This window comes from Thalassophryne amazonica, chromosome 15 (genome assembly GCF_902500255.1).
Source record: "Thalassophryne amazonica chromosome 15, fThaAma1.1, whole genome shotgun sequence".
In the NCBI taxonomy this organism is placed as follows: Eukaryota; Metazoa; Chordata; class Actinopteri; order Batrachoidiformes; family Batrachoididae; genus Thalassophryne; species Thalassophryne amazonica.
The window spans coordinates 4,347,834-4,374,984 of record NC_047117.1 but is presented as its reverse complement, the minus strand read 5'-3'; the positions used below and the strand labels follow the sequence as shown (position 1 = coordinate 4,374,984).

Sequence of the window (27,151 nt, the reverse complement as noted above, 5' to 3'; positions counted from 1 at the left end):
CCTGTGTACAAAAATGTCACTTCTCAAGAATAAAAAAGTAGAATAATAAAAAAAAAAAATCATCAAAACCACTTTGAGAAGAGACGACATGTAGCACTTGAACTGTTCTGTGATCACTGCCCAAAAGCTTTTTAAATTATTTTCCACTAAGAGGAGGAAATGTTAACGCAGTGTTCACACAGTAAAGCTGAATGTGATTCAGTGTTTTATTGTGCATTTGATAAAGTTATGACACTTTTTTATTGAACTCGGCAGGTTTTAAGGTGCGACTGGGTGGAACGCTGAAATGTGTTCCTTATCTGCTGCTTTTACCACAATACCACAGTCTGCTAAGGTGGAAACAGATGAAGTACTTGTCACATTTAGCAAGTGTGTTTATTGTAAGCTGAAAAATCACAAAGGCCTTCTGTGCACTTCCTGATGACTCATTTCAAAGATTCTTTTTTTTCCCCACTTTCATTTCTCATTAGACTCAAGTTTTGGATGACATACATTATAACTTATTTAGAACTTGTAAACCCTGCTTGGAGTGCCACGGCAAGCAGAAGCCACAGTTCAGTGAACCACTTCTTTTTCCTACAAAATGCACAGACTACTACAGACAAGACATATTATTACCCTAATCTGAAGGGTTAGACCTATATGATGATTTTTTTTTTTAACCAAAATGCATACAAAGAAGAAAAAAAAAACAACAACAACTCTGTCATCTATAAATAATTACTCATACCTACTTATCCCAGAGTGTTGTGAGGGCTAAAGGCTGCAGAATTAATCAATAAATCCACACACATTTACAAGATACTACAACAACCTGGTATATAAAAATAAAAGGACTGCATCTTGCTTCATTATATGAAGCAGACAAGTGCTTTACAATGATGCCTCACATTCACCCATTCACACACCAATGTTAGTAAGCTGCCATGAAAGGTGCTGAACTGCACACGGGGAGAAATTTAGGATTAAGACGCTGCCCAAGGGCCATGAGAATGGTGGTGATTTGAGCTGAGTATCCTTTGGTCACAAGCTCAATGTTTTTTTGTTTTTGTTTTTATGTTTTAAGTGTCTGTGCTGCAATACAAATTACCTCATTTGGAGGATATTAAAAGTTATCTCAAAGACAGACATCACAGCATCGAAGCTGTAAAGGGACCTGACGAATCTCAAGATCAAAACTGTTCCATTTTAGGGTTGTGCAGTTCTAATAGCACTTCACGGTTTGCGTATGGTAAAGTGTCAATAGCCCCCCCACCACCACACCACACCCCACTTTAGCGCATCAAATTTTTGGCTGATTTCTTAGAAGTTTCTCCCCTGACATACACCTAAACCATGTTGGACAGCTGTATGAACTACCAATGCTAAGGCAGTGTAAGCAGAAATGAGCGTGTATTCTGTGAGTCGATGGAATAAAATTAGGCTGAGACTCTGTAGTTGTTACCACACTCAGTAGCTGGCAATCAATTCACCCTATTGAGGTTTCAAATCCTGCAAAATCTTGCAAGATCTCAGAGAGATGGCTGTCACTGCGAGATGTATATTATTATATATATATTATTACGTATATAATATTAAAGGATTATTAACTGAGCTTGAGGTCTGCACAGGAAAAATGACAGACCAATCTGTACAGACTGAGCAAGTGAGATTAATAATTAGTTTATTATATGGCTGTTGGGAGGTGTGTTTTTGTCTTGTTGGTCTTCATTTTGCATGTCCACTTCGAGCTTGTTTGCTGTTAATTCCTCCCATTCAAACTGGTCAGTGTAATAAAATTTGCTCTGAGAATTTGTCCTCTTCATCACTCATAATTTCTTTGTTTTATTTCGTGCCATGAAAATTGGAAACAAAGTTGCAAATCTGACCGATTGTCATGGAAATTGTCTGATACATAAAATATCAGACTGGATATCAGCCCAACAGAGTGCGCATACTGTCGTAACCACATAATAAACACATAGTGATAGATATATAAATAATAATAATTATTATTATTAGCCTATTATGGTTTCACGACTACAGAATCAGTTCCATAAAAATAATAAAGTTTACTATTATTCGGCTTGTTTAAAGTGCCACTCATGGAATGCCGACATTTAAGTTGGGAGCACTTTTTATTATTTTACTTTCATTCTCGGTCAGAGGAGTTTGGAGGGAGGGAGGGACGGAGAGAGTGAGTGTTGCCATGATTTAGCAAACATTGGCTAACTAGCTGCTACCTGTGTAGCCAAAATACAATATAACCGTCTTTAACTGGTTAGTTAACACAGCCTGAAAGTTAAGTAATAATGTTTGGCGACAATAAAGTTGAGTGACACACGACAGTTACTTTTGGCGACCTCTGAGCTCCTTGTGAAGTCGTTTAAACGCTGTTAGCAGCTAAAGCCCCACGACGGTACGTGACAGTCAGTGGAAGCGGACACGAGGGTGGACTGTAACTGTTAGCTTCAGGCTCGGCAGCATCGAATAACGCAGAGAAATCGAAACAGATTTTACTTCTCCTGCCATTTTGGTCTTTATAAAAGTTTTTTAGTAAAAACTCGTCAGCGGCTGCTAGCATGTCACAAACTAGCTAGTTCCGAAAGGAACACTGTCTGACAGATTACATAACAAAATAAATCTCTTTCCACGCACGGAGAAAACTCTCCCCGTGTGAGTGTGAGACACGTACCTCCACCTGAGCCTCCAGCTTGCCCTCGAACGTGAAGTTAATCAGGTCGGGTTTCAGGCACAAGCCGTAGTTAACGGGGCACACGTCGGTCGGTAACCGAACGAAGGGCCTCTTTTCGGTCATAGCTGCTGGATTTTGGCCCGGTACGCGGAAGAAAGCGGTGCAGTGTGTGCTAGTTCTTAAGTTTATTATGCTACAGGCGAGCCGAACGGGCTTCAGGACTGCGAGAGGACAGCGGACAGTGACTGTGTACAGCACCAACAGCGGAACCCTGCGACCCACGAACGACATCAACTGAACTGAACCCTCACAGGCTGCGAGCGGAGCGCCGTTACGTCTGAAGCTTCGAAACATGGATCGCACCATTGTGTCGAGCGCAGTTTCGTTTGTGTAAAATCTCTGCACCGCTCATTGGACGAAGAGAATGACGCCACGTTACCACGCCCTCTGTCAGTCATTATTAAATCTTTATTTTTCTGTGTGTTTTCATATCTTCAGAATCATATCTTCAGCATGGCAGTGGGTATTAGGACCATCCATCCATCCATTTTCTTCTGCTTTATCCGGAGTCGGGTCACGGGGGCAGCAGCTCAAGCAAAGCCGCCCAGACCTCCCGATCCACACACACCTCCCCCATCTCCTCCGGGGGAACCCCAAGGCGTTCCCAAGCCAGCCAGAGATGTAGTCCCTCCAGCGTGTCCTGGGTCTTCCCCGGGGCCTCCTCCCGATGGGACGTGCCCGGAACACCTCTCCAGCGAGGCGTCCAGGGGGCATCCGGAAAAGATGCCTGAGCCACCTCAACTGGCTCCTTTCAACGTGGAGGAGCAGCGGCTCGACTCCAAGCTCCTCCCGAGTGACCGAGCTCCTCACCCTATCTCTAAGGGAGCGCCCAGCCACCCTGCAGAGGAAACTCATCTCGGCCGCTTGTACTCGCGATCTCGTTCTTTCGGTCATGAGCCAAATCTCATGACCATAGGTGAGGATTGGAACGTAGATCGATCGGTAAATCGAGAGCTTTGCCCCCCTACTCAGCTCTCTCTTCACTATGACGGTCCGATACAGCGACCGCATCACTGCAGACGCACCGATCCATCTATCAATCTCACGCTCCATCCGTCCCACACTCATGAACAAGACCCCGAGATACTTAAACTCCTCCACTTGAGGCAAGGACACTCCACCGACCTGTAGAGGGCAAAGCACCTTTTTCCGGTCGAGAACCATGGCCTCGGATTTGGAGGTGTTGACTTTCATCCCGGATGCTTCACACTCGGCTGCAAACCGCCCCAGTGCACACTGAAGGTCCTGATTTGACGAAGCCAGCAGAACCACATCGTCCACAAACAGCAGAAACGAGATTCTGTGGTTCCCAAACCAGACCCCCTCTACACCCTGGCTGCGCCTAGAAATTCTGTCCATAAAAATAATGAACAGAACCAGTGACAAAGGGCAGCCCTGGCGGAGGCCAACGTGCTCCTGGAAACAGGTTTGACTTACTACCGGCAATGCGAACCAAGCTCCTGCTGTGGTCGTACAGGGACCGGATAGTCCTTAGCAAAGGACCCCGGACCCCGTACTCCCGGAGCACCCCCCCACAGGGTGCCCCGAGGGACACTGTCGAATGCCTTCTCCAGATCAACAAAGCACGTGTACTGCTTGGGCGAACTCCCATGAACCCTCAAGCACCCGATGGAGCGTGTAGAGCTGGTCCAGTGTGCCGCGACCAGGACAGAAACCACACTGCTCCTCCTGAGTCCGAGGTTCGACTATTGGTCGAATTCTCCTCTCCAGTACTCTGGAATAGACCTTACCGGGGAGGCTGAGGAGTGTGACCCCCTGTAGTTGGAACACACCCTCCAGTCCCCCTTCTTAAACAGAGGGACCACCACCCCGGTCTGCCAATCCAGAGGCACTGTCCCCGACCGCCACGCGATGTTGCAGAGGCGTGTCAGCCAAGACAGTCCCACAACATCCAGAGACTTAAGGTACTCAGGATGGATTTCATCCACCCCAGGAGCTTTGCCACCGAGGAGCTTTCTAACCACCTCGGTCACTTCGGCCTGGGTAATGGATGAGTCCACCTCTGAGTCCCCAGTCTCTGCTTCCTCTTCGGAAGACATGACGATGGGATTGAGGAGATCCTCGAAGTATGACTGGGGATGTTGTCAGTATTAGGACCATCTGAGATTAAAATAGGACGGCTTAATGAAGATTTCTGTTGCTTGTATATTGTGTATGGTAAATTGTGTGGTCCAAGAAATTTAAAAAGGGTAATTGTAATAAATATCTTGATTTTTAAGTTCAGCATGTAATCTTGACTTGAAGGTGTTGATGTTTTCAGCTGTTACTGTATGACAAGATAGCTTGTTCCAGATGGGGATGACTCAGGTGGCGAAGAAGTGCTTTCGTGGACCTGTTTCTGGTTGTACCTGTAACTTATAGGGGTGACCTCGTGTTGTTGTTGCCAGGCTGGTCTCGAAGAGCACCTTAACACCACACACCGAGCAGTCTGTGATGGTGGCCATATCGTCAATGCCTCTGATGACCTTGAAGCATTGCAGAAGGTCTGCTCTCTGACGTCTATACAGTTGCGTTGGTAGATTGAGGTGCTTCAGGCGATCCTCATAACTGACGTGCCGAATCTCTCATACCAGCTTTGTTGCCAGTCGTTGGATGCGCTCAATCTTATCCATGTCCTTCTTGAAGAATGGGGCGTGCTACAAATTACAATCCAGCTCTACAAATTTGTAGAGCTGGAGAAAGACTTTCATGTCAGGGTACCTGAAGGTACGGGCCAGACATCCTAGGATCCGGTTGGCTTTGACTGTGATCTCCTCCACATGAGCTGAAAAGGTCAGCTTGGAGTCAGTAATGACACCGAGGTCCTTCTCAGCGTCCACCTTTGTGAGTTTCTCCTCTTTTGTCGCGGGGATGATTTGCAGAGATGCTGTGCACCTGTTTTATCACATGCATTTTACTGCTGTGCTTCAATTATTTCTTGTCTTGCTGGTGCCAAACGTAATTTATAGTCTTCCTGGTATTTTAGATCAACTGTGATTCAATATTTGTAATAGATTTTTATTTTATGGTGCTTCATCTATTTTTATACCTTAGTGCGACAATGATTTTATAGAATTTAGTTTTTTGTATTGTATATTTATTTGCCAGCAGAAAAGTGTGATCAGTCAGTAAATAAATACCAGCTGTGCAGTGAGATTGAAGCTCGGTGTTCCTGAAAGCTGTCATGCTGCACGACTGAGCTGTGATTCTTCATGGTGTCAACGATCCTCTGTGAGTGCTCTTTCATTCATTCATTATCCATCTTCAGGTTGAGTTGATAGTAGACCAACCACCTCATCCCACACTTCCCTATCCTCAACCAATTCCTCAAACTCTTCTGGGCATTCCCAAGCCAGTTGAGAATTATAATCCCTCCAGGGTGTCCCGGCTCGGGAGCACAGAAAGAGGCTCTCTGGGGCTCCCAGGCTGAACTCGTGGGGTTATAATGTGGCATTCGATTATACTACATGAAAGTCAGGGGAAACTAGCTCAAACTAGGAAAAGTGCAGTTGAACTGCCATTCAAGTTGGAATCCAAGTCAGGAACCTTTTCTTTAATTTTTACTAGTATGTGGCATTTGATGGTGAGTTTATTCAACACACCTATCTGACTTCAGGTGTTGCTCTCAGTGCGGCGGTCGGTCACAAACTCATGGCAATCCCCCTCTCAAGATGGAGAATGAAAATATTGTAGAAAGCAGCTCGAAGCCCTTTTCCACAGAGAAGATACACTGGAACGTGTTTAGGCCAGACATAGGAAATACAGACTCTGAATAAATGACTTCCAACGTGCAATCGAATGCAGCATAAAAAGGGGTTCGTCAGAGGTCACAGAATCCAATGAGCAATGACCTTGTTTGACCTTTACTTTGGAAATCAAACATGAACACACTCAAAACTATTTCATTTATTAATCCTGTGTGCACAGCCAATAATTTGCATCACTTTTGGCCAAAACTGGAGCAACTTTTAACCTTTTAACTCATCATTTTTACTCCGTTTTTATGCCATAAGTCCAAAACATTCAGACAGTCCAAACTGGGGATTGGATTGTGGGTGTTATTTAGTTTTAAATGGCACCGCGATGCGTTAAAAGTTGTGTTTTTATTTTGCCTCAGTTTTCCAGACCAGAGTGCAGACAGAGGGAGTGGTAAGATGGCGACGCCGTGACGCAGAACTTTTTTTTTTTACAAAACTTTATTTCAACAAATGCAATAACAAACGAACCAAACACAAGGCAAAGAGATATACAAGAAAAATTAAAAAATGTTCAAGTTCCTTATGGAGGTGTCAACGTTTTTTGTGTTCAACAAAATAGTTCGTTTTCACTTCACACTTTCTTTACATTTGTAACTTTTTTTATGATTGAGAAGTTGTGCAACACAGTGCATTTTTTTAAGATTAACGATAAACACACTGTTGGGAAAGTGTAGGAACACGGACCCACAACAGGGGGCGCAAATGAACGGACAATGGAGAAAGTCAAATCAAAGTTTTACTGTTGTGAATTCACACAACAAACACAACAGATTACAAATACAGCAGTAACCGAATTCCAAAGGTGTCGTGTGGGCAGGCTCGACGATAGGAGACGTCTGTCCGAGTCGAACCGGAACCACCCGATTTCCTCTGCCACCGAACCCCGGGGATACTGGAGCCGCCAAGTCCCGAACCCCAGGTGGCCACTGCCTCCGCTCGTCGGATCCGGTACTGCTGGCAAGGAACAGAAACAGCACCCAGCAACACACAGGGTGGGAACACCACCTCCACCTCTTGTCAGGAAAATACTGGTGAGTGCAGGAGTGTGAGTACTTATCCAAGAAGTCCAATACAGTCTCCCGCTGTACTACTCACTATCTGCTATCCAACACACAAGCAACAAAGTATTATCGTCAAGAACACAATTGGCTGAGTACGTTACCTCCTTAGTAGAGCGATATCTCGGCAATGAGGTGGAGATGCCGTCCTGCTGATATACCTCCCTGTTGATTGATATCAGCTGTCTCAGGTGATGGGTGACAGCTGTCACCCTGGCTGCTCCTGTGAGGCGGCAGCGCCCTCCGGTGCCTGGAGCCCGCACTCCAGGCAGGGCGCCCTCTGGTGGTGGTGGGCCAGCAGTACCTCCTCTTCAGCGGCCCACACAACACACACAGTACAAAGGTATGCCAGGGGTCAACGAATAAAGAAAACATAAAATAAATAAATGTAAAAAAAGATAACCTGTCAGCACTTAAAATATTTTAGAGTATCAAGAGTCTTCACAGCTTTAGGGTTTGATGAAGACTGAATTGAGACTTTGTAATGTTGTAATTCAAGCAAGTACAGTTTGAACACGGGCTTTTTTCCTGAAAATTTACATTTATGAATATGAAATTTAGCAAATATAATTAAGAAATTTATGAGATAAAATTATTTCTTTTTAGAGTTACATACATTATAGAAACCAAAGAGCACATCAGAGTACATTAGACAAAAGCTACCAAGAATATTAGACTGTATAAAGTGAATGACATCTTTCCAAAATGCAGCACTTAGAGGGCATGTCCAAAAGAGATGGATGACAGTTTCATTGGCCTGAGAACAAAAAGAGCAGCTGCAGTCCATGTCCTTGTGAAGAGACTTTTTTGCAGGGTAGCATCTGTGGAGAAGTTTGAAGCACACATCTCAAACTTTGTTTGTAATCAAGTATTTATGAGATAAAGTCCATACAGTAGTCCAGTTAATATCAGGCACAAACTGCTTCCAATAATGAATAACATAAGGAATAGTAGCAATGTTTTTCTGGAATAAAGATCAAATTTTTTTGTTTCTCATGGAAGGGCTGGAAGAAAAACATATTTTGCCCAGAGATGATTCAAAAATTGGCAAATCAGGGGGCCTCGCAGAAGATAGCACCCCTCCCTTAAACAGCATCAACACACCTTGGGGGATTGCATCCATAACAACAGCGTATTCCTTTGGGGTAACTGGAATCTTGTAAGATGATAAAAATTCAGAGTAAGTAAGACATCAGAAGCCCCTGACTATTGAAAAGTTGCCAAACAAAAATGATGTTATTGTACCATTTAAGGAAAAATAGAGATTTGTTTTTATACAGTATATAACTATTGTTCCAAATTTGAAAAGTGTGGGGAGAGAATGAGTGTTTATACATATGACAGTGACCAGGCTAGAAGCATTTGTTTATGAAAATTGGCCGATTTTATGGGTAATTTGTCAATTTTGTAGTGTGATTTTAAAAGAAATGGGAGACCACCTATTTTTGAGAAAATAAAATTTGGAATGAAATTCCACATGGAATTGGGATTTAAGAAGAACTTTTTGAGCCAATTAATTTTAAAAGTGTAGTTGAAGGAGGTGAAATCTAAAAAGTTTAAACCTCCAGAGTCTAATGAATTCATTAGCACACTGTCTTTTATAAAGTGGGTCTTGTTTTTCCAAACAAATCTATACAGCAATTTATCAATGATTTTACACTTTGAAGCATTGACATTCAAAGAGAGAGCTGCATAGGTCAATCTAGAAATACCCTCTGCTTTAGATAACAGAATTCTACCTCTTAAAGATAAGTCTCTTTGAAACCAGTGATTCAGTTTCTTTTTGGTTTTATCAATGACAGGATCGAAGTTCAGACTGCATCTTTCTTCTATGTTTTTGGAGATAACTCCAAGGTAGGTTACTTGAGACTTGACAGGAATAGAGTAAAACGACGATTGACAACAGCGCTTAATAGGAAGGAGCTCACATTTATTTACATTAAGTTTAAGGCCTGAGGCTTCAGAGAACGCAGAACCATCTAGAGCTTTGTTTTCGTGACCGTGACGTGACATGCGGGGCTTTATGTTGCAAAACTTGGAACTACTTGTATCAGTAAACACTGCATTCAAGATGTCTTAACTCCTTTAATATTTTTCAATTTGATAATTATTATTATTTTTTATTCGGCCATGTCCATAACTCTCATTTAATGCAGTATGTTTGTTGATACAAGTTGCCAAATGAGAGTTATGGACACAGCGGCCACTTCCTTATGATATAGTGTCGGCGTTGTGTTCATCTGGCTAGGTAGTTCCAACTTTGGGTCTCCTTTTATTGTTAAAAGCAAAAAAGAAAGAGACCCGCACAGCCAGTCAGCTCCCAAGCAAACCTTTAATGCAGCACCAAAAAAAGTGACGTTTCGGGCCTCGCCCTTCCTCAGACATAATTATCTTGTCAGGATCTTGTCAGCATCTTACATAATTATCTTGTCAGGATCTTGTCAGCATCTTACATAATTATCTTGTCAGGATCTTGTCAGCATCCTGACAAGATAATTATGTCTGAGGAAGGGCGAGGCCCGAAACGTCACTTTTTTTGGTGCTGCATTAAAGGTTTGCTTGGGAGCTGACTGGCTGTGCGGGTCTCTTTCTTTTTTGCTTTTGATGCTATTTTTTTTACCCTGCACGCCAATACAGTTTGTGATGTGCGTGTCATTTCATGATTTTTTTGCTGTCCTTTTATTGTTGTCATTATTATTTTTGTTTTATTGTTATTATTTTGTATGTGCACTTAACACAAACGAAGTGTCTATGCATCCATTGACACACCCGGTACAGTAGGTGGCGCTATGGACCTGGTTGATGGTTGCCACCGCCAATCAAAGGAGGGAAGAAGAAGAAGTGACGCGACGCATCACGAAGTCAAGATGGCGCTGAGCGGCGGTTGGCCGTGTTTATGGAAGACGTGCCGAACCCTGCCGTCCAGAATCCGGATCCTGTACCCGGCGGGGGCGGCGGTTCGATCCTGCAGTTCGCGGAGCCTGGAGCTGGTGCCGCGGACCTCGCTGTCCAGGCCGCCGTGGCCTGAGCTGTCGCGCCTGGACCTGGAGGAGGAGCGGCGCCGCCACGCGGCCGTGGTAGTCCAGGTGAACCGGATCATCGCCCAGCAGGACTTTGGACGCCTGTTCGCTGTGGTTTTCTTCGCCAGCCGGCAGTGGAAGGTCACAGACGAAGACCTGATCCAGTTCACTGGCCACATCGACGCGGAGTGCGGGGACCGGATCCGGATGGAGAAGGTGCTGATGGTCGGGGCGCAGGACTTCAGCCTGATCGGCAGACCTCTGCTGGGCCGAGACCTGGTCCGGGTCGAGGCCACGGTCCTCGAGAAGACCGAGTCCTGGCCCCTAGTCCACATGTGCTTCTGGAGGCGGCACCGCTTTCAGCGCAAGCGGTTCATCGTCCGGCCGCAGACGGTTCTGAGGATCAACCGGATCGAACTGGCCCCGAACCTGGCCTGAGGATCCGGATTACAGACTATCGGCACAAATCGGAAAAGTGTTTTGGACTCTTTATGTGTCAGATTTGTGCAGTTTGCGTTTCTAACTGTAAATAAAGTTGTTTTCCTTATAATAATAAAAAAAAAGCAAAATAAAAGCTGCATAGTGTTTAAATTCAAATAAAACGGTTTCATAATCTGATTATTGATCTCCAGATTATATGTTTGTTTAAAAAAAAATTAAAAGATGAACGTAAACAAACTTGCAAAATCCAGATATTCAGTATTTAAACTATCATCAAGATTATAAATATCACCGATTATACTTTGGAACAATAAAAAAAATGGTTTCAAACTAAACATTTAAAAAGATGGCAAAGAAAGCTGTACTTAAAGTGGTCTTAAAACCATGGAAAAGGGTTATGTGCTAAGTTATCCGCATTTTTAAATTAGTTATGGGATGGGATTTATTTTAAACATCTTCCAAGTCCCACAGCAGCGCTAATCACAAACCCATCTTAATACGTATGTGGGAAAATGGAAAAGCGTGCAACTCTGTGGGGAGATGTGTGCGTTCAGCTGCAACCCTGCGGTGTTACTAAAATTATTTAAAGTCTTAAGTCAGTATGACTCATTTAGCCACTAATGTGATAGTTCACTTCAATCTTCAATGTTTATGAATAGATGCAAGCAGATGAAAGTTTAGTGCCACCAGGTGCCCTGCAGAGGTAATGACCAGCATGAGCATTGCATAAAGACTGCAATGAGAGCAGGTGAAAACACGCTTCCAGTGTGACCACACACACACACACAGTTTTTTTTTAAAGGAGATATCGCAGACGGGTTTTTACGACAACTTCAGTCAGAAGCAGATAGAATCCCTTTAAATGAATGGAGTTTGAAACGAAATTAAAACCCGTTTTAAATATTTTTAACGATAACATTTGCATAAACAAGACGTTAGAAATAATCTGTTTAAATGGGTCCATAGAACAGCGTAAAACCAGTTTCCCCAAGTAAAACAAAAGGACCAAAACATCAGAATCCAAAGATCAAACCGAAATCCCAGTTTGATGAGGTACCATCAATACCAAATCAAAAAAAAAAAAAAATCAATAAATAACATGGTTTATTAATGAGCACAGTTTAGCCACTCCCCCCATCATGAGACCTTCAATCATTTGGGAGGAGTTTCTGGTCATTTTTATACACATCAGTCAAAAACAGGAAAGTCACAATTCTGACAAACGACACAGACGTCATATTGCAAGTGTACGAAACAGCTGCTTTATTTTAGAACGTTGACGAGAAGGAAAGGCGGCCGGTGTGCCGGCAGAACGCCGAGCTGAAGGCACCATGGACAAACCTGAGTGGTGACAGTGAAACAGAAACCCTGATCCACAGGCTCCACCTTCACCCGCATGACCGACGTCTCAAACGCGTTCAGGCCACGTGTGAGTTCCAGGTCAGAACCCTTGAATGGCAGAGGGTACTAACATGAGAACCAAACACACACCGCCAGAGTCTGTCTGCTCATTTACAGATTCAAAACCAACTAAGTAATTTTCATAAGGGGGCCTTAGAATTACAAATCAAACTTTTTTTTTTAGGATGAGGCTATAAATTGAGTAATTTTTATTTATTCAGTTTTGGCACAAGATACACTGTGGCGACCATGAGCAAAAATAGCCACAAAACAAATACAAATCAAACTGATTTTTTTTTCCTGCTTTTGTACCAATTTTCTCCAAATTTTGTTGAAGAAGTCATTAAATTTTTGAGCTTCTCTGGTTTCAGAGATGGAGCCCAAACCTTATTAAAAATAATAATAAAATCAGATGTTGTAGGAGGGCATGCAGATTGCATATTGCCAAGGCCCAATAGTTCTGTCTGACTTCAACTGCCCGGGGGGGGTCACCAAAGTGTGATTAACAGCGAGACATAATAAAGAAAAGTTATCCTTGATCCATTTCACAGTTTGATGAAGATCTTCTTGGCTGAAAGCACCACATTTAATCATAATCTGTCTTTTGGGGGTCAGCGATCATAAAACCTCCTGGGTGCAATCAAACATGGCACAGTGTCGGGAAAAAATACCATTACATTCTACGGTGGATCCAATGTAACTTTAAATGTTTTACGTCCTGGCTGAGGCATGCACTCCGAGCGCCTGGATAAGATGCATTTTACTGAGAAAAATAAGATGCATAAAATTTAACTTCATTTATTTTGGCTCATGTTCTCTGAGAAACAAAATGGGGCCAACAACCTGAAACATGGAGAAAAAAAAAAAAAAAAAAAAACCACCACAAGTATGACAACGTGCACGAGGAGCCACATCTCCAGCCCCCCACCTGAATGTCCAGAAGACATTAAATGTGTGGATTCAGGAACCTCCCACGTGGATGTAAACAAACACGGACACCATTACAAAACCCAAACAATGTGATGGCACCATTCTGCACTTGGAGTTTTCTCCTCATCTTGAATTTGTGGATTATGACCGTCGTCTGCTGCTGCAGCTCGTTACTGCAAAGAACCCAAACCCCCGAACGTGTCAATCCCAACTGATCCACCAACATCGCTTGAAACACATTCAGTCCTCAAAGTGAAGTCCATTTTCAAAACAAAATTTCCAGTATAATTTTCAGAAGTCCGATGAGAATCGTCCAGAAGACAGACTCTTCTTCTTGAAAGCCCTCCTGTGGCACCTGGGGGGATTTCTTGTGTTGATGTCCGTTTTCTGACATGTACGAGCTCTTCTCGAACGGGTCCAGAGGCACTGTCTGATCGTAAAAAACCCTCATCTCAAACTCGCTCTCCTGGTGTGACGGGTGACCATAAACGGCGATGCCGACAGGCCTGCTGAAGTCCCCCGGAACCACCACCACATCCTGGCCACAGGTGGCCGACTGTAGCTTGTACGTGTCAAAACTGGGCCGCAGGGTTTTATCCGACACGTACAGGTCGGCATCACCCTGGAGGCTGCGCATGTGCAGGATGATTCTGCCGTCATGGTTAAGGCGCAGGTAGCTGTAGTTTCCAGCTCCAATGTGGCCCTGAACCATGTGGAGCAGCACCCAGTCTTCAGGGACACCGTCTTCATCCACGGAGTTCAGGAAGCTGCTGGCGTGTGACAGGAGGAGGGCAATGACCAGGGCGATGCAACCCGGCATCATGGTAAAGGCATCGGTCAGACAGTCACCGCCTGGATGACACCAGACATCTGAGGAAAAAAGAAAAACACAAAAACTTGAGCAGTGACCAAAAACACCAACAGAAGAAACAAGGAGCCTGTCAAAGTTTGCAAAAGAAATTTGAAGGATTTTTTTTTTTCCTTCTGAGATACGGGCATTTAATGTCGCAAGGGTGCACTTGTTAGCTGAAACTACAATAGCTTGTATTCCACTAATTATTATCATTTCACAATAACTTTAGACATTTTATGAGAGTTTCCCATGACAGAGAGAGAGAAAAAGGTCTCATTTCCATTCATTTCTGAACATATTTCAAATGCAGTCCTTAAATTTCAGGGCGACCAATAATTCTGACTGGGTGTCACCGACCGAACGGTCCCCCCCCTAAAAAAAAAAAAAAGTCGGTCTGCCCTGCCTTCACTGCGCATGTGTCATCAGCCGCGGTTCACGATTATCACGTTTCTGCTTCAAACTGCCTCCAGTCATCATCTATCTCAGCCACAGATATCTGAAGTGTTTGTACAACAATCATTTCCACATAAATTCAGCATTATTTCATAATAAAAGACAGAGGAAGTGATCAGAGTGCCGCGGCGACCTGAGCTGCTAGCTGATGCGTTCACTGGGCGCCAGTCATTTTAAAGCGTCACAGAGTATCGCTTCATTTCTGATAAACTGCCTCATTTCTACATAAAACTGACTTCAGAATGATTTAAGGGGTTTTACCTTTATCATCTGATGTTAATAATCCCATTAATCCATTTGATCACTTTGGATGAAGAGACTCCATCTCAGATGAGTGGCTGAGCTCTGAATTGACACATGCACAGTGGAGGCAGGGCGGGCCAATTTTTAGCGGCGGACCGTTCAGTCTGACATTGGACTGCGAGCTGAGATCCCAACACGTCCTGCAGCCGTTTAGCTGCATATTGCAGTCACAGATCACAAAGGTGAGTTTGATGGTTGATGGAATGCGATCTTCTTGCATATCTCGGTGGAATTCTGTCTTCTTGTAAATCAAGTCAACATGTTGAAGAACAGGTCAAAGCTCTGAAGAAATGCATTTATGCATTATATAGGTGTAGGATAGTGTATGAGAGAGAGTTCTTGCTGTCTATAAATTTTGTCGTAATGGATCAATTCTTGATGTAATGAATGTTGACAGAATTAAAGATACTCTGGATTTTTACTACATTGCCGTTTTACGTGTTGTGCTTTTATCAAATTCTCATTGCAGGTCATTTTAAGTACATATTCATCAATTTGTCTGTGATCAATCTTCTCAGCAGCATATTCTATTTATTAGAGCTAACTAGCCCTGTTTTATAATACTTGATGATTTATATCCACAGTGTTGTCGCCGAAACTCAAAACATTTCTTGCAGATGATGTCCTCGTTAATTCAGTTCGATAACTATTATTGTTCAGCACTGATCCGTATGATATCACTGTTTTTAATATGATGTTGATTCATTTTTACCTGTGTGTTTACATTTATGTTTCCAACCTGTGAACCTTTCTCTCTTCTTGGTGTTGAAGAACAAAGTCTTACACAGACGCTGAGGCCCTTTGGGGTCCCATTGAGGGAGACCAAACACATGCTACTTCCTCAACCAAGGGCGATATCTGTTTGAATAGCTGGCTGGACCGAGACCATGCAGATTAAGTGTCTTTTTCCCCAAGGACACAAAAAGCCTTCCTGATATCTTTATCCTGAATAGCACAGATATAGAGAACATAATAAAACAAGTTTCACTGAACTCCATAGGGGGCGCACTGAGATATGGCAAATGAAAATCGCCAAATATCGCATTCTTAATATAAAGAGCACCACCTATGCAAAAGCACCCTAACTAAGCCACCGCCACTGATGCAAATTTGGAAAGAACTTGTCCCAGTGTATCCAGATATGCATAAATGAGCAAAGTTTATTCAGGGTGCAGGCCCTGGGAGGGTCCCAAATGTAGCCCAAAATGCTAAAAGTTGTGACTTGAAGCGCCACCTCTCAGTTAGCCTTGAAAAATATAATGCTAAATGGGAGAACTCCATCCATACATTCATATACCATAAGGTCAATGAGGCTTACTGAGGGCGCACAAAGATATTCAAAGGTCAAAATCCACATTTTGACTATGTCACTGTTTTGGCCCCTTTAACCCCTACCCTAAAAAAGGGCCGTACTTTTACTCCCTAAGGGATTTTTGGATTGAAAAAACATAATTTTTGTCCATTTGGACAATACATCTTCCCCTAAAAAAAAAAAACTTCAGTGGCCTACTGAAACATGATATATCTCCACCCATTTGAAAGTTACAAATTTCGGCAGTTAATAAATAGTTCCCCTGAAGGGAAAACTTAAAAAAGAAAAAAAAAAAAAAAAGACGGCCTTGAATGACATAGTAACGACCTGTACAGTCTATGATAGCGACGTCGTCGATCATGTGGGGGCTTCCATGGACGGCGACAGCAAATCAGAATAGATAGGCACGGTGAGGTTAGCTGGCTGCACAACAGTGGAAAATGCTCCAAAACACCTTATTTCTGTATAAATCTCCTATGTTTCTCATGTCAGACCTCATATCAGAAATAAACACTTCTACATATAATAAAAATCCTGCTTATGAAACCATATAACACCTCTGAAGTGATTTACAAAACATGTTACAAATGCTAGAATGCGTCCATGTATGTGCATCATGGAAGGTCAAAGGGCATTTCCGGTAATCTCAAAACCTCATATATGCGCACACACGCAGACGGCGTTAAAAAGGAAAATAAAATATTCACTACAGAACCACCCCGCAAGATAAATATGTTCTCTTCATTAAAATGAGCTGCAAATTTGCAACACGTTTTAAAAATAAACTGACATTATAAGGCTTAGATTTAGGCAGAAACTAAGTTTTGTCTGTTTTGTGAAATTTGAAAGGCTGCACAACTTTCTTCTTCTTCCTCTCCTGTCTGCTGCTCCCGTTAGGGGGCGCCAAAGCATATCAATTGCTTCCATCTCACCCTGTCCTCTTTATCTTCCTCTGTCTCAACAACCACCTGCATGTCCTCCCACAGCACATCCATAAACCTTCTCTTTGTCCTCCGTCTTTTCCTCCTGCCTGGGTCCCTCCTCTGCACACGTCCAAACCATCTCAATCTCACCTCTCTGACTTTGTCTCCAAACCATCCCACCTGAGCTGTCCCTCTGATATGTTCATTCCTAATCCTGTCCATCTTCATCACTCCCAAAGAGAATCGTAACATCTTCACCTCTGCCTCCTGTCGTTTTGTTAGTGCCACCGTCTCTAAGCCGTCCAACATAGCTGGTCTCCAGGCTAGACTCAACCTGCTCTCTACTCTCACTACAGACCACAATGTCATCAGCAAACATCACAGTTTATGGACACTCCTGTCTGATGACATCCGTCAACCTGTCCATCACCATTGTTAAAGAGAAAGGACTCAGAGCTAATTCTTGGTGTAATCCCACCTCCACTTTGAATGAATCTGACATTCCTACAGCTCATCTCACTGCTGTCATACTGTCCTTGTACATGTCCTGCACTACCCTCACATACTTCTCTGCCACTTAAGACTTCCTCATACAATACTACAACTGTTCTTTTGGCACCCTGTCATAAGCTTTCCCTAAATCCACAAACACAATGTAATTCCTTCAGGTCTTCTCTATACGTCTCCATCAGCACTTTCAGAGCAAACACTGCATCTGTAGTGCTCTTTCTCTGCATGAAACCATATTGCTGCTTCATCTGTTTTCTAAGCCTAGCTTCTACTACTCTTTCCCATAACTTCATGCTGTGGCTGATCAACTTTATGCCTCTGTAGTTACTGCAGCTCTGCACATCACCTTTGTTCTTGAAAATCAGAACCAGCATCCTCTCACTTAAAAAGTTTTTATTAAACAATCTAGTTAGAAACTCCAATGCCATCTCTCCAAGACATTTCCATGCCTCCACTGGAATGTCAACTGGACCAACTGCCTTTCCACTCTTCATAGCTACCTTCACTTCATCCTTACTAATCTCTTGTACTTCCTGATTTACTCTCTCCACATTATCCAGCCTTTTCTCTCTCATTTTCTTCATTCATCAGCTCCTCAAAATCTTGCCTTCACCTTCTCAGCACACTCACCTTGCTTGTCAGTGTATTACCATCTCTTTTATCACAAAGGCTGCACAGCTTTAATGAAGGCAAGATAAATAAGTCAATCAAAGCATTTAAGATTTACAACAAACCAAAGTTCTGACCCAGATGACCTGCGTGCGCCCCGCTGTGCGCAAGCGCAGTGACGTCACTCATGTTGCTGACCAGTGACTTTGTACTAGTGGTCATAAAACTGCACGCTCGCGCGCTTCTGGCGTGAACGAGTGTAGGGAAAAAAAGGTTTCAAATGTTTAAAACTTTCCATCTCGAATAAAACCACGTCAGCAGATATAAACCGCTCAACTTCGTCTTCATTTTAACCTTTGATCCTAAAGATAAGCAGGTTATTATTTTAATGTGAACAAAATAAATCAACGAAACTAAGAGGAAGGAAAGAACCCAAGGTTCATCTTTCTGACTTCACGCACAAGCACACCTCACCTGCCCGAAAGGTACCGACCCACAGTGTGATGCGACGAACATAAAGGACGGAAAGTTAAAAATAGCTTTGAGTTTGAGCCGTTAGCTTTACGCTCAGCTAACGCTAGCGCCTTCAGTTTGACACACACTCGACAAAGATTTGGTCGTCCGACTTCCAGAAAAGACGAGTCTATTATGTATCTTGATAAGTACGCTTCAAGTTAATTAACAACTAGTTCATAATCGACTAGTTAATCATCGGTTTACTTACACAGCTGTCACTTCTAGACCTGCATTTTCCCCTAAGTTCACTTCTTCTGTTCAACTCATTGACACCGAGCCGCACACTGACGCCACCTGTCGGAGAACGCACTAACTACACGAGTTTGCAAACAATGAAATTGTGCAATAACGCCAACAAGTGGAAAGATAATTAAAGGCATCATCAGTGGCCTGATGAACACTGCAACTGGACAAACTTCCACCAACACTAGTTTCTAATTCCACAGAATTTCACCTTGGAAAAATTTATAAGCGCGCGCGCGCGCGCACACACACACACACACACACACACACACACACACACACACACACACACACACACACACACACACACACACACACACACACCAGTGAAACCAATACCCTGCTTTGCCACTTTGCTGATGTAGCAGGATGGATGACCTTAATGATGTTCAGCTGGTGGATTGAGTGCAGCTGGTTGTGGCAGAGGAGTGTTTGCGCTCTTCTTTCTCTTTCTGGAGACTGACTGCAGGTGTTTGGACGTGTTCACTTCCATGTTCCCGTGAAGACAGAGACCTCTGTGTGGGCTGTCGTTGGTGGTGCGCTGCTGAGTTTGTGGTGCTCTTGACGTTCGACGTTCTGGGGTGGTGTCGAGTTACAGCTAATTGCTGTGACGGACGGTTCGGATTTTGGACCAAGCTGTGGAAGGAGGCCCTGCTGCTTTGCTCTGGTGCTCTGCTGAAAGATTTCGTCCTGTGGGACCAGTGGATGAGCCCTGTTTGCTGCGGCGGCTTTGCGCTGAGTGTGGACATTTGGAAAACTCTGCCAGCTGCGCGTGCTGCCGGGCTGCGTGATGCAAGGGCGCCCTCATGTGGTCATAATTGGTGGTGTTTTAAATGAGTTTTTTAATAAGTTGTCTTTTTAACTAGAACTTCAATTGTTAATAAATTATTTGTTTGTATTTGGGAACCACGTTTCTTTCAATTACAACGAACATGTGTGTCTTAGGTTGAAGTTATTCAATTGTCGAATTCCCAGGGTGGTGTCAGAAGTCCGACATACCATGTTCATTCATGATTTCTAATTGCCTTGACGATTGAGGAGTAAATTGTCCGCTTTGCCACACTGACATGCAGGGTAATAAGAATTTTTGGTTGCTTCCTTTAGGGGGCGCCACAGCAGATCACCTGTGTCCATCCTGCTGCATGTCCTCCCTCTGCACATCCATAAGCCGTTCGTTGTCCTTGCGTTGGGGGTCGAGACAGGCCATCTGGGTTCCACTTCCAGAACGTTGAAGTCTGCACCAAACACAGCTAGTGTGGAACCTCTTCCTGTTGACAGAAATATTTTACGCTGGAGCAATGATCTTTATATGAGTGCAGTCAACTGCACCGACTGCTCCTGGAAAGACGGCTGTTTGCAGATTTGTGTGTATCTTCACTGCCGTTACCTGCCCCTAGTGGCACCATCTGGGGGGGGGGGGGGGGGGGCGCTGGAGATATCTCTCTCTGGGGTCCACAGACTTGCCGGTGCATCTGGGCCTTTTAATTGTACCTTCAGAAATTCCCCTTTTTAGGTGCTTGCATATAATGTGATGCCCATATGTTGCATATCAAAATGTTCAGAACAATCTATTTATATGGAACACTGTGCAGAAGATATAATTTGCATCTAAATCTGATCATATAAATGTGTTTTTAGAAATTCTTTGATTCCTTAGTGAATTACACACATTTATTGATGTAGACAAACTGTTTTGGTGTTAGAAATGCGTTTAGCAAAGTCTTTAGGTCATAAGTATTATAAAATATAAAAAAAGATGTTAAATAGATGCATAATAAATGTCCAAAAATAAAATATGTGCTGTGCAGTGCAGCAGTGCCACCCACTGGGAGCTGCTCACCAAGGAGCTGGTATACTGCAACGGAACTCATTGGTAAAATAAAAATCACTTACCACTGTAGCTAAATGTCTTCTCTTTTCAAATAAATCCTTATAGTATGAATAAAGTGGCTCAGTGATCAAAACACCAAGATCCATAATTGCTTTTTGATTTGATTTATTTTGAAATTCAACATATACTTAAAATGCAAAATGGGGGGGCACAACACATTAAATCGGTGCATGTAAAAAAATTGAGGATAACACAAAAAGTACAGGATGAATTTCCATTATGGACCTTAATAAAATAAATAAAACAAGAATATAACACAAGACAATAAGTGGCCTGATCCACCTGTTAGCCCCACGAGAGCGGAACTATGTGCAGAAATCCACATTTTAATATCTTATTTAATTCCTGTGATATGGACAATAATGAGTTTTAATGAATGACCTTGATTTGACCTTGACTTTAGACTTGTGACCTTTACATAACTGTGTCCACTTCATGCCAAGGTTAACAAATTTGGGAGCAATGAGTAAGATAGTAAAAAGATCGCTGGAAGAAGTGGTTTAAATGTAATGTGAAGAAACAGTGAATATAATATAATATCTCATCACTCACTCATCTTCAACCATTTAGTCTAATTAGGGGTCACGTTGGGGGTGGGGGCGGGGGTGGGGGGCTGGAGCTGATCCCAGCAGTCACAGAGCGTGAGGCCGGGTTCACCCCGGACAGGACGCCAGTCTGTCACAGGGGGCACATACAGACAAAACAAACACAGTCACACCTACGGATAATATAATATAATATAATATAATATAATACAATACAATACAATATAATATAATGTAATATAATATAATATAATATAATATAATATAATACAATACAATACAATATAATATAATGCAATATAATATAATATAATATAATATAATACAATATAATATATGATATAATATAATATAATATAATACGATACAATATAATATAATGTAATATAATATAATATAATATAATACAATATAATACAATATTATTTACACATTATTCACTTTGCGTGTTTTTAGGAATCCACTAGGTTGCGTAGCTACTAGCTTTTAGCCGATTTAGCATGGCGGCTTCTCCTGTCTCTCCTGCACTTTTCTGCTCTGGTTGTGAAATGTTTAGTTGTTCCTCGGCTTCCTTTAGCAGTAACGGTACTTGTAATAAGTGCAGCTTATTCGTAGCTTTGGAGGCCAGGCTGGGCGAATTGGAGACTCGGCTCCGCACCGTGGAAAATTCTACAGCTAGCCAGGCCCCTGTAGTCGGTGCGGACCAAGGTAGCTTAGCCACCGTTAGTTCCCTCCTGGCAGATCCCGTGCAGTCGGGAAAGCAGGCCGACTGGGTGACTGTGAGGAGGAAGCGTAGCCCTAAACAGAAGCCCCGTGTACACCGTCAACCCGTGCACATCTCTAACCGTTTTTCCCCACTCGACGACACACCCGCCGAGGATCAAACTCTGGTTATTGGCGACTCTGTTTTGAGAAATGTGAAGTTAGCGACACCAGCAACCATAGTCAATTGTCTTCCGGGGGCCAGAGCAGGCGACATTGAAGGAAATTTGAAATTGCTGGCTAAGGCTAAGCGTAAATTTGGTAAGATTGTAATTCACGTCGGCAGTAATGACACTCGGTTACGCCAATCGGAGGTCACTAAAATGAACATTAAATCGGTGTGTAACTTTGCAAAAACAATGTCGGACTCTGTTGTTTTCTCTGGGCCCCTCCCCAATCAGACCGGGAGTGACATGTTTAGCCGCATGTTCTCCTTGAATTGCTGGCTGTCTGAGTGGTGTCCAAAAAATGAGGTGGGCTTCATTGATAATTGGCAAAACTTCTGGGGAAAACCTGGTCTTGTTAGGAGAGACGGCATCCATCCCACTTTAGATGGAGCAGCTCTCATTTCTAGAAATCTGGCCAATTTTCTTGGATCCTCCAAACTGTGACTGTCTAGCGTTGGGACCAGGAGGCAGAGCTGTGGTCTTATACACCTTTCTGCAGCTTCTCTCCCCCTGCCATCCCCTCATTACCCCATCCCCGTAGAGACGGTGCCTGCTTCCAGACCACCAATAACCAGCAAAAATCTATTTAAGCAAAAAATTCAAAAAGAAAAAATAATATAGCACCTTCAATTGCACCACAGACTAAAACAGTTAAATGTGGTCTATTAAACATTAGGTCTCTTTCTTCTAAGTCCCTGTTGGTAAATGATATAATAATTGATCAACGTATTGATTTATTCTGCCTAACAGAAACCTGGTTACAGCAGGATGAATATGTTAGTTTAAATGAGTCAACACCCCCGAGTCACACTAACTGTCAGAATGCTCGTAGTACGGGCCGGGGCGGAGGATTAGCAGCAATCTTCCATTCCAGCTTATTAATTAATCAAAAACCTAGACAGAGCTTTAATTCATTTGAAAGCTTGTCTCTTAGTCTTTTCCATCCAAATTGGAAGTCCCAAAAACCAGTTTTATTTGTTATTATCTATCGTCCACCTGGTCGTTACTGTGAGTTTCTGTTGTGTGGGCCGCTGAAGAGGAGGTACTGCTGACCCACCACCACCAGAGGGCGCCCTGCCTGGAGTGCGGGCTCCAGGCACCAGAGGGCGCTGCCGCCTTATGGGAGTAGCCTGGGTGACAGCTGTCACCCATCACCAGACACAGCTGTTCCACTCAGCACAGAGGTATATCAGGAGGACGGCGTCTCCACCTCAGTGCCGAGATATCGCCTAAGACTGAGGTAATATTCTCTGCATTTATATTCTGAACAACCAGCTAAACTTGTTAAACCTTTTCAGGACTGTTGACTACTGATAGCTTCATTGCTTGGATAAGTACTCACCTTCCTGCTGTACTTTGACAAGAGGTGGAGGCGGCTTCTCCCCTCTCCGTTACTGGGTGCAGTCGCATCCACACCTGTGTGTTGTCGCTCTCTCCCGCCAGCAGTACCGGATCCGACGAGCGGAGGCAGTGGCCACCTGGGAATTCGGGACTTGGCGGTTCCAGTATTTCCAGGGTTCGGTGGCAGAGGAGATCTGGGTGGTTCCGGTTCGACTGAGACGGACGTCTCCTACCTTCGAGCCTGCCCACACGACACCAGCGGATTCAACCCCAAATTGTGATTGTTGTATTTATTGTGCTCGTTTCACAATAATAATCCTTGTTATTTACCTTCTCCATTGTCCGTTCATTGCGCCCCCTGTTGTGGGTCCGTGTTCCTACACTTTCACAACAGGATATCTCGGCCAGCGTCATGGACCCCGAGGGGCGTCAACCGGCTGTTGAACGGCCAATGGAAGACCAAGGCGCGGCGGAGGCTTCGGGAGGGGTAATCGGTGAGTTGCAGCGGATCCTCACCGCTTTCACCTCTCGGATCGATTTAATGACCGAGCAGTACGTTCTCCTAAACCGCAGGGTGGAGGCTCTCGCCGCACAAGTGGAGGCGCGCCCTTCGGGCGCCGCTGCGGCTCTCCCTCCCGAGGACCCTGCGCGCGAAAGTGACGTTCCACTGGTCGTTCAACGGTCCCTTCCTCCGTCCCCAGAAGCATACATAAGCCCTCCAGAGCCGTACGGAGGCTGTGTGGAGACGTGCGCGGACTTTCTGATGCAGTGTTCGCTCGTCTTCGCACAGCGTCCCGTGATGTACGCGACTGATGCTAGCAAAGTAGCTTATGTGATAAATCTGCTTCGCGGGGAGGCACGCGCTTGGGCTACAGCGCTCTGGGAGCAGAACTCGCGGCTCCTTCATACTTACGATGGGTTTGTACGGGAGCTCAGAACGGTGTTCGATCATCCCAACAGAGGAGAGTCCGCTTCAACCGCACTACTGTCAATGAGACAGGGGCGTCGGAGCGCAGCTGCCTATGCAGTCGCCTTCCGCATCGCGGCGGCGAGATCCGGCTGGAATAGCACTGCCCTCCGCGCTGCCTTTGTAAACGGACTGTCTCTGGTCCTAAAAGAGCACCTGGTGGCTAAGGACGAACCGCAGGATTTAGATGGGCTCATCGATCTAGTCATACGACTCGACAACCGGTTAGAAGAACGCCGTCGGGAACGAGGCGAAGGGCGTGGCCAGGCACGCGTCGTCCCTCTCCCTTCCGGGTCCGATCGAGCTCCGCCCTCCCCACGCTCCTCTGTTCCTGCGCTCCGTGCGCCTATGGCTCCCCCTGCTGACGAAGCTATGGACACGAGCAGGGCAACATTTAGGGCACCTGGAGCACAAAGGAGGCGGGCCCACGGAGCTTGTTATGTTTGTGGCTCGAGTGAGCATCTCGCAAACGACTGCCCCGAGCGGTTAAACTCCAACGCCCGCCCCTAGAGACTGGGCCAGGGGTGGGCCACAATATTCACGTGGGACACACCCACATTGCTACACGACTCCCAGTCACGATCCTGTTTGAGGATTCAACCCTGAAGGCCCCAGCACTGGTGGACACGGGCTCTGAGGGGAATCTGCTTGACAGTAGATGGGCCAGGGAGATAGGGCTCCCTCTGGTGGCTCTTACCTCGCCTGTGCAGGTTCGGGCGCTAGATGGCTCCCTACTCCCACCAATCACACATAAGACACCTCCAGTAACTCTGGTGGTGTCAGGTAACCACCGGGAGGTGATCGAGTTCTTTGTGACTCAGGCCACCTCCCGTGTGGTTTTGGGGTTTCCATGGATGCTAAAGCACAATCCCCGGATCGATTGGCCGTCCGGGGTAGTGGTTCAGTGGAGCGAAACCTGCCATCGGGAGTGTCTAGGTTCCTCGGTTCCTCCCGGCTCCCAAGCTAAGGAGGAGGTCCGAGTCCCGCCCAATCTGAAGGCGGTGCCGGCGGAGTACCATGACCTCGCTGACGTGTTCAGCAAGGATCTGGCTCTTACGCTTCCTCCCCACCGCCCGTATGATTGTGCCATTGATTTGGTTCCAGGCAGTGAGTTTCCGTCCAGTAGGCTGTACAACCTCTCACGGCCGGAGCGTGAATCAATGGAGACCTACATCCGGGACTCATTAGCTGCCGGGTTGATCCGGAATTCCACCTCTCCGATGGGTGCTGGTTTCTTTTTTGTGGGTAAAAAGGATGGCGGGCTTCGTCCATGCATTGATTATAGGGGGTTGAACGAAATCACGGTTCGCAATCGATACCCGTTGCCCCTGTTGGATTCGGTGTTCACCCCCTTGCATGGAGCCAATATCTTCACCAAACTTGATCTTAGGAATGCGTATCATTTGGTTTGGATCCGGAAGGGAGACGAATGGAAGACGGCATTTAACACCCCGTTGGGCCATTTTGAGTACCTGGTCATGCCGTTCGGTCTCACTAATGCTCCCGCGACCTTCCAAGCGTTGGTAAACGATGTCCTGCGGGACTTCCTGCACCGGTTCGTCTTCGTGTATCTGGACGATATACTCATCTTTTCCCCGGATCCTGAGACTCATGTCCGGCATGTCCGTCAGGTTCTGCAGCGGTTGTTGGAGAACCGCCTGTTTGTGAAGGGCGAGAAGTGTGAATTCCACCGCACTTCTTTGTCCTTCCTGGGGTTTATAATCTCCTCTAACTCCGTCGCCCCTGATCCGGCCAAGGTTGCGGCGGTGAGAGATTGGCCCCAACCTACAAGCCGTAGGAAGCTGCAACAGTTCCTCGGTTTTGCTAATTTCTACAGGAGGTTCATTAAGGGCTATAGTCAGGTAGTTAGCCCCCTGACAGCCCTGACCTCACCAAAAGTCCCCTTCACCTGGTCGGATCGGTGCGAAGCCGCGTTCAAGGAGTTGAAACGGCGCTTCTCGTCTGCACCAGTTCTGGTGCAGCCCGATCCTAGCCGCCAGTTAGTGGTTGAAGTGGATGCCTCGGACTCAGGGATAGGAGCGGTGCTCTCCCAGAGCGGGAAGACCGATAAGGTCCTTCACCCGTGTGCCTATTTTTCTCGCAGGTTGACCCCCGCTGAACGGAACTATGACGTCGGCAATCGGGAACTCCTTGCTGTGAAAGAGGCCCTCGAAGAGTGGAGACATCTGTTGGAGGGAACAGCCGTGCCATTCACGGTTTTCACTGACCATCGGAACCTGGAGTATATCAGGACCGCCAAGCGGCTGAACCCCAGGCAAGCCCGCTGGTCACTGTTCTTTGGCCGTTTTGACTTCCGGATTACCTACCGTCCCGGGACCAAGAATCAGAGGTCGGATGCATTGTCCCGGGTGCACGAAGACGAAGTCAAAACGGAACCGTCGGATCCCCCGGAT

General features: G+C 44.9%; 3 protein-coding genes across 5 annotated transcripts in view; 1 reads left to right on the top strand and 2 right to left on the bottom strand.

The window, feature by feature from the left end:
* The window catches only part of npepps (aminopeptidase puromycin sensitive), a 41,655-nt gene extending 38,643 nt beyond the window's left edge, over positions 1-3,012 (bottom strand). For both annotated transcript variants that reach the window (XM_034187897.1, XM_034187898.1), the window contains exon 1: positions 2,675-3,012. In XM_034187897.1, coding sequence (XP_034043788.1) covers positions 2,675-2,965 — 291 coding nt within the window. In that variant the 5' untranslated portion in view covers positions 2,966-3,012. The remainder of the gene's footprint in view (positions 1-2,674) is intronic.
* Positions 3,013-10,385: 7,373 nt separating this feature from the next.
* mrpl21 (mitochondrial ribosomal protein L21) lies at positions 10,386-11,118 on the top strand. Its single transcript, XM_034187875.1, has one exon. It carries the CDS (start codon positions 10,418-10,420, stop codon positions 11,006-11,008), a length of 591 nt encoding a protein of 196 aa, XP_034043766.1. The 5' UTR covers positions 10,386-10,417; the 3' UTR covers positions 11,009-11,118.
* Positions 11,119-13,194: 2,076 nt separating this feature from the next.
* On the bottom strand, positions 13,195-19,099 carry c15h6orf120 (chromosome 15 C6orf120 homolog). Of its 2 annotated transcripts, none has more exons than XM_034189041.1 (2): positions 19,030-19,099; positions 13,195-14,212 (listed from the first exon to the last, which is right to left on the bottom strand). In XM_034189041.1, exon 2 carries the CDS (start codon positions 14,163-14,165, stop codon positions 13,608-13,610), a length of 558 nt encoding a protein of 185 aa, XP_034044932.1. In that variant the 5' UTR covers positions 14,166-14,212; positions 19,030-19,099; the 3' UTR covers positions 13,195-13,607. The 2 variants fall into 2 exon arrangements, with proteins under 2 accessions (XP_034044932.1, XP_034044933.1); XM_034189042.1 differs by lacking the exon at positions 19,030-19,099 and adding an exon at positions 18,780-19,003.
* Between the last annotated feature and the right edge of the window lie 8,052 nt (positions 19,100-27,151).

What these genes read in the sequence shown, in the direction of transcription:
- c15h6orf120 (XM_034189041.1), bottom strand. Translation starts at nt 14,165, where the DNA reads ATGATGCCGGGTTGCATCGCCCTGGTCATTGCCCTCCTCCTGTCACAC.
- mrpl21 (XM_034187875.1), top strand. Translation starts at nt 10,418, where the DNA reads ATGGCGCTGAGCGGCGGTTGGCCGTGTTTATGGAAGACGTGCCGAACC.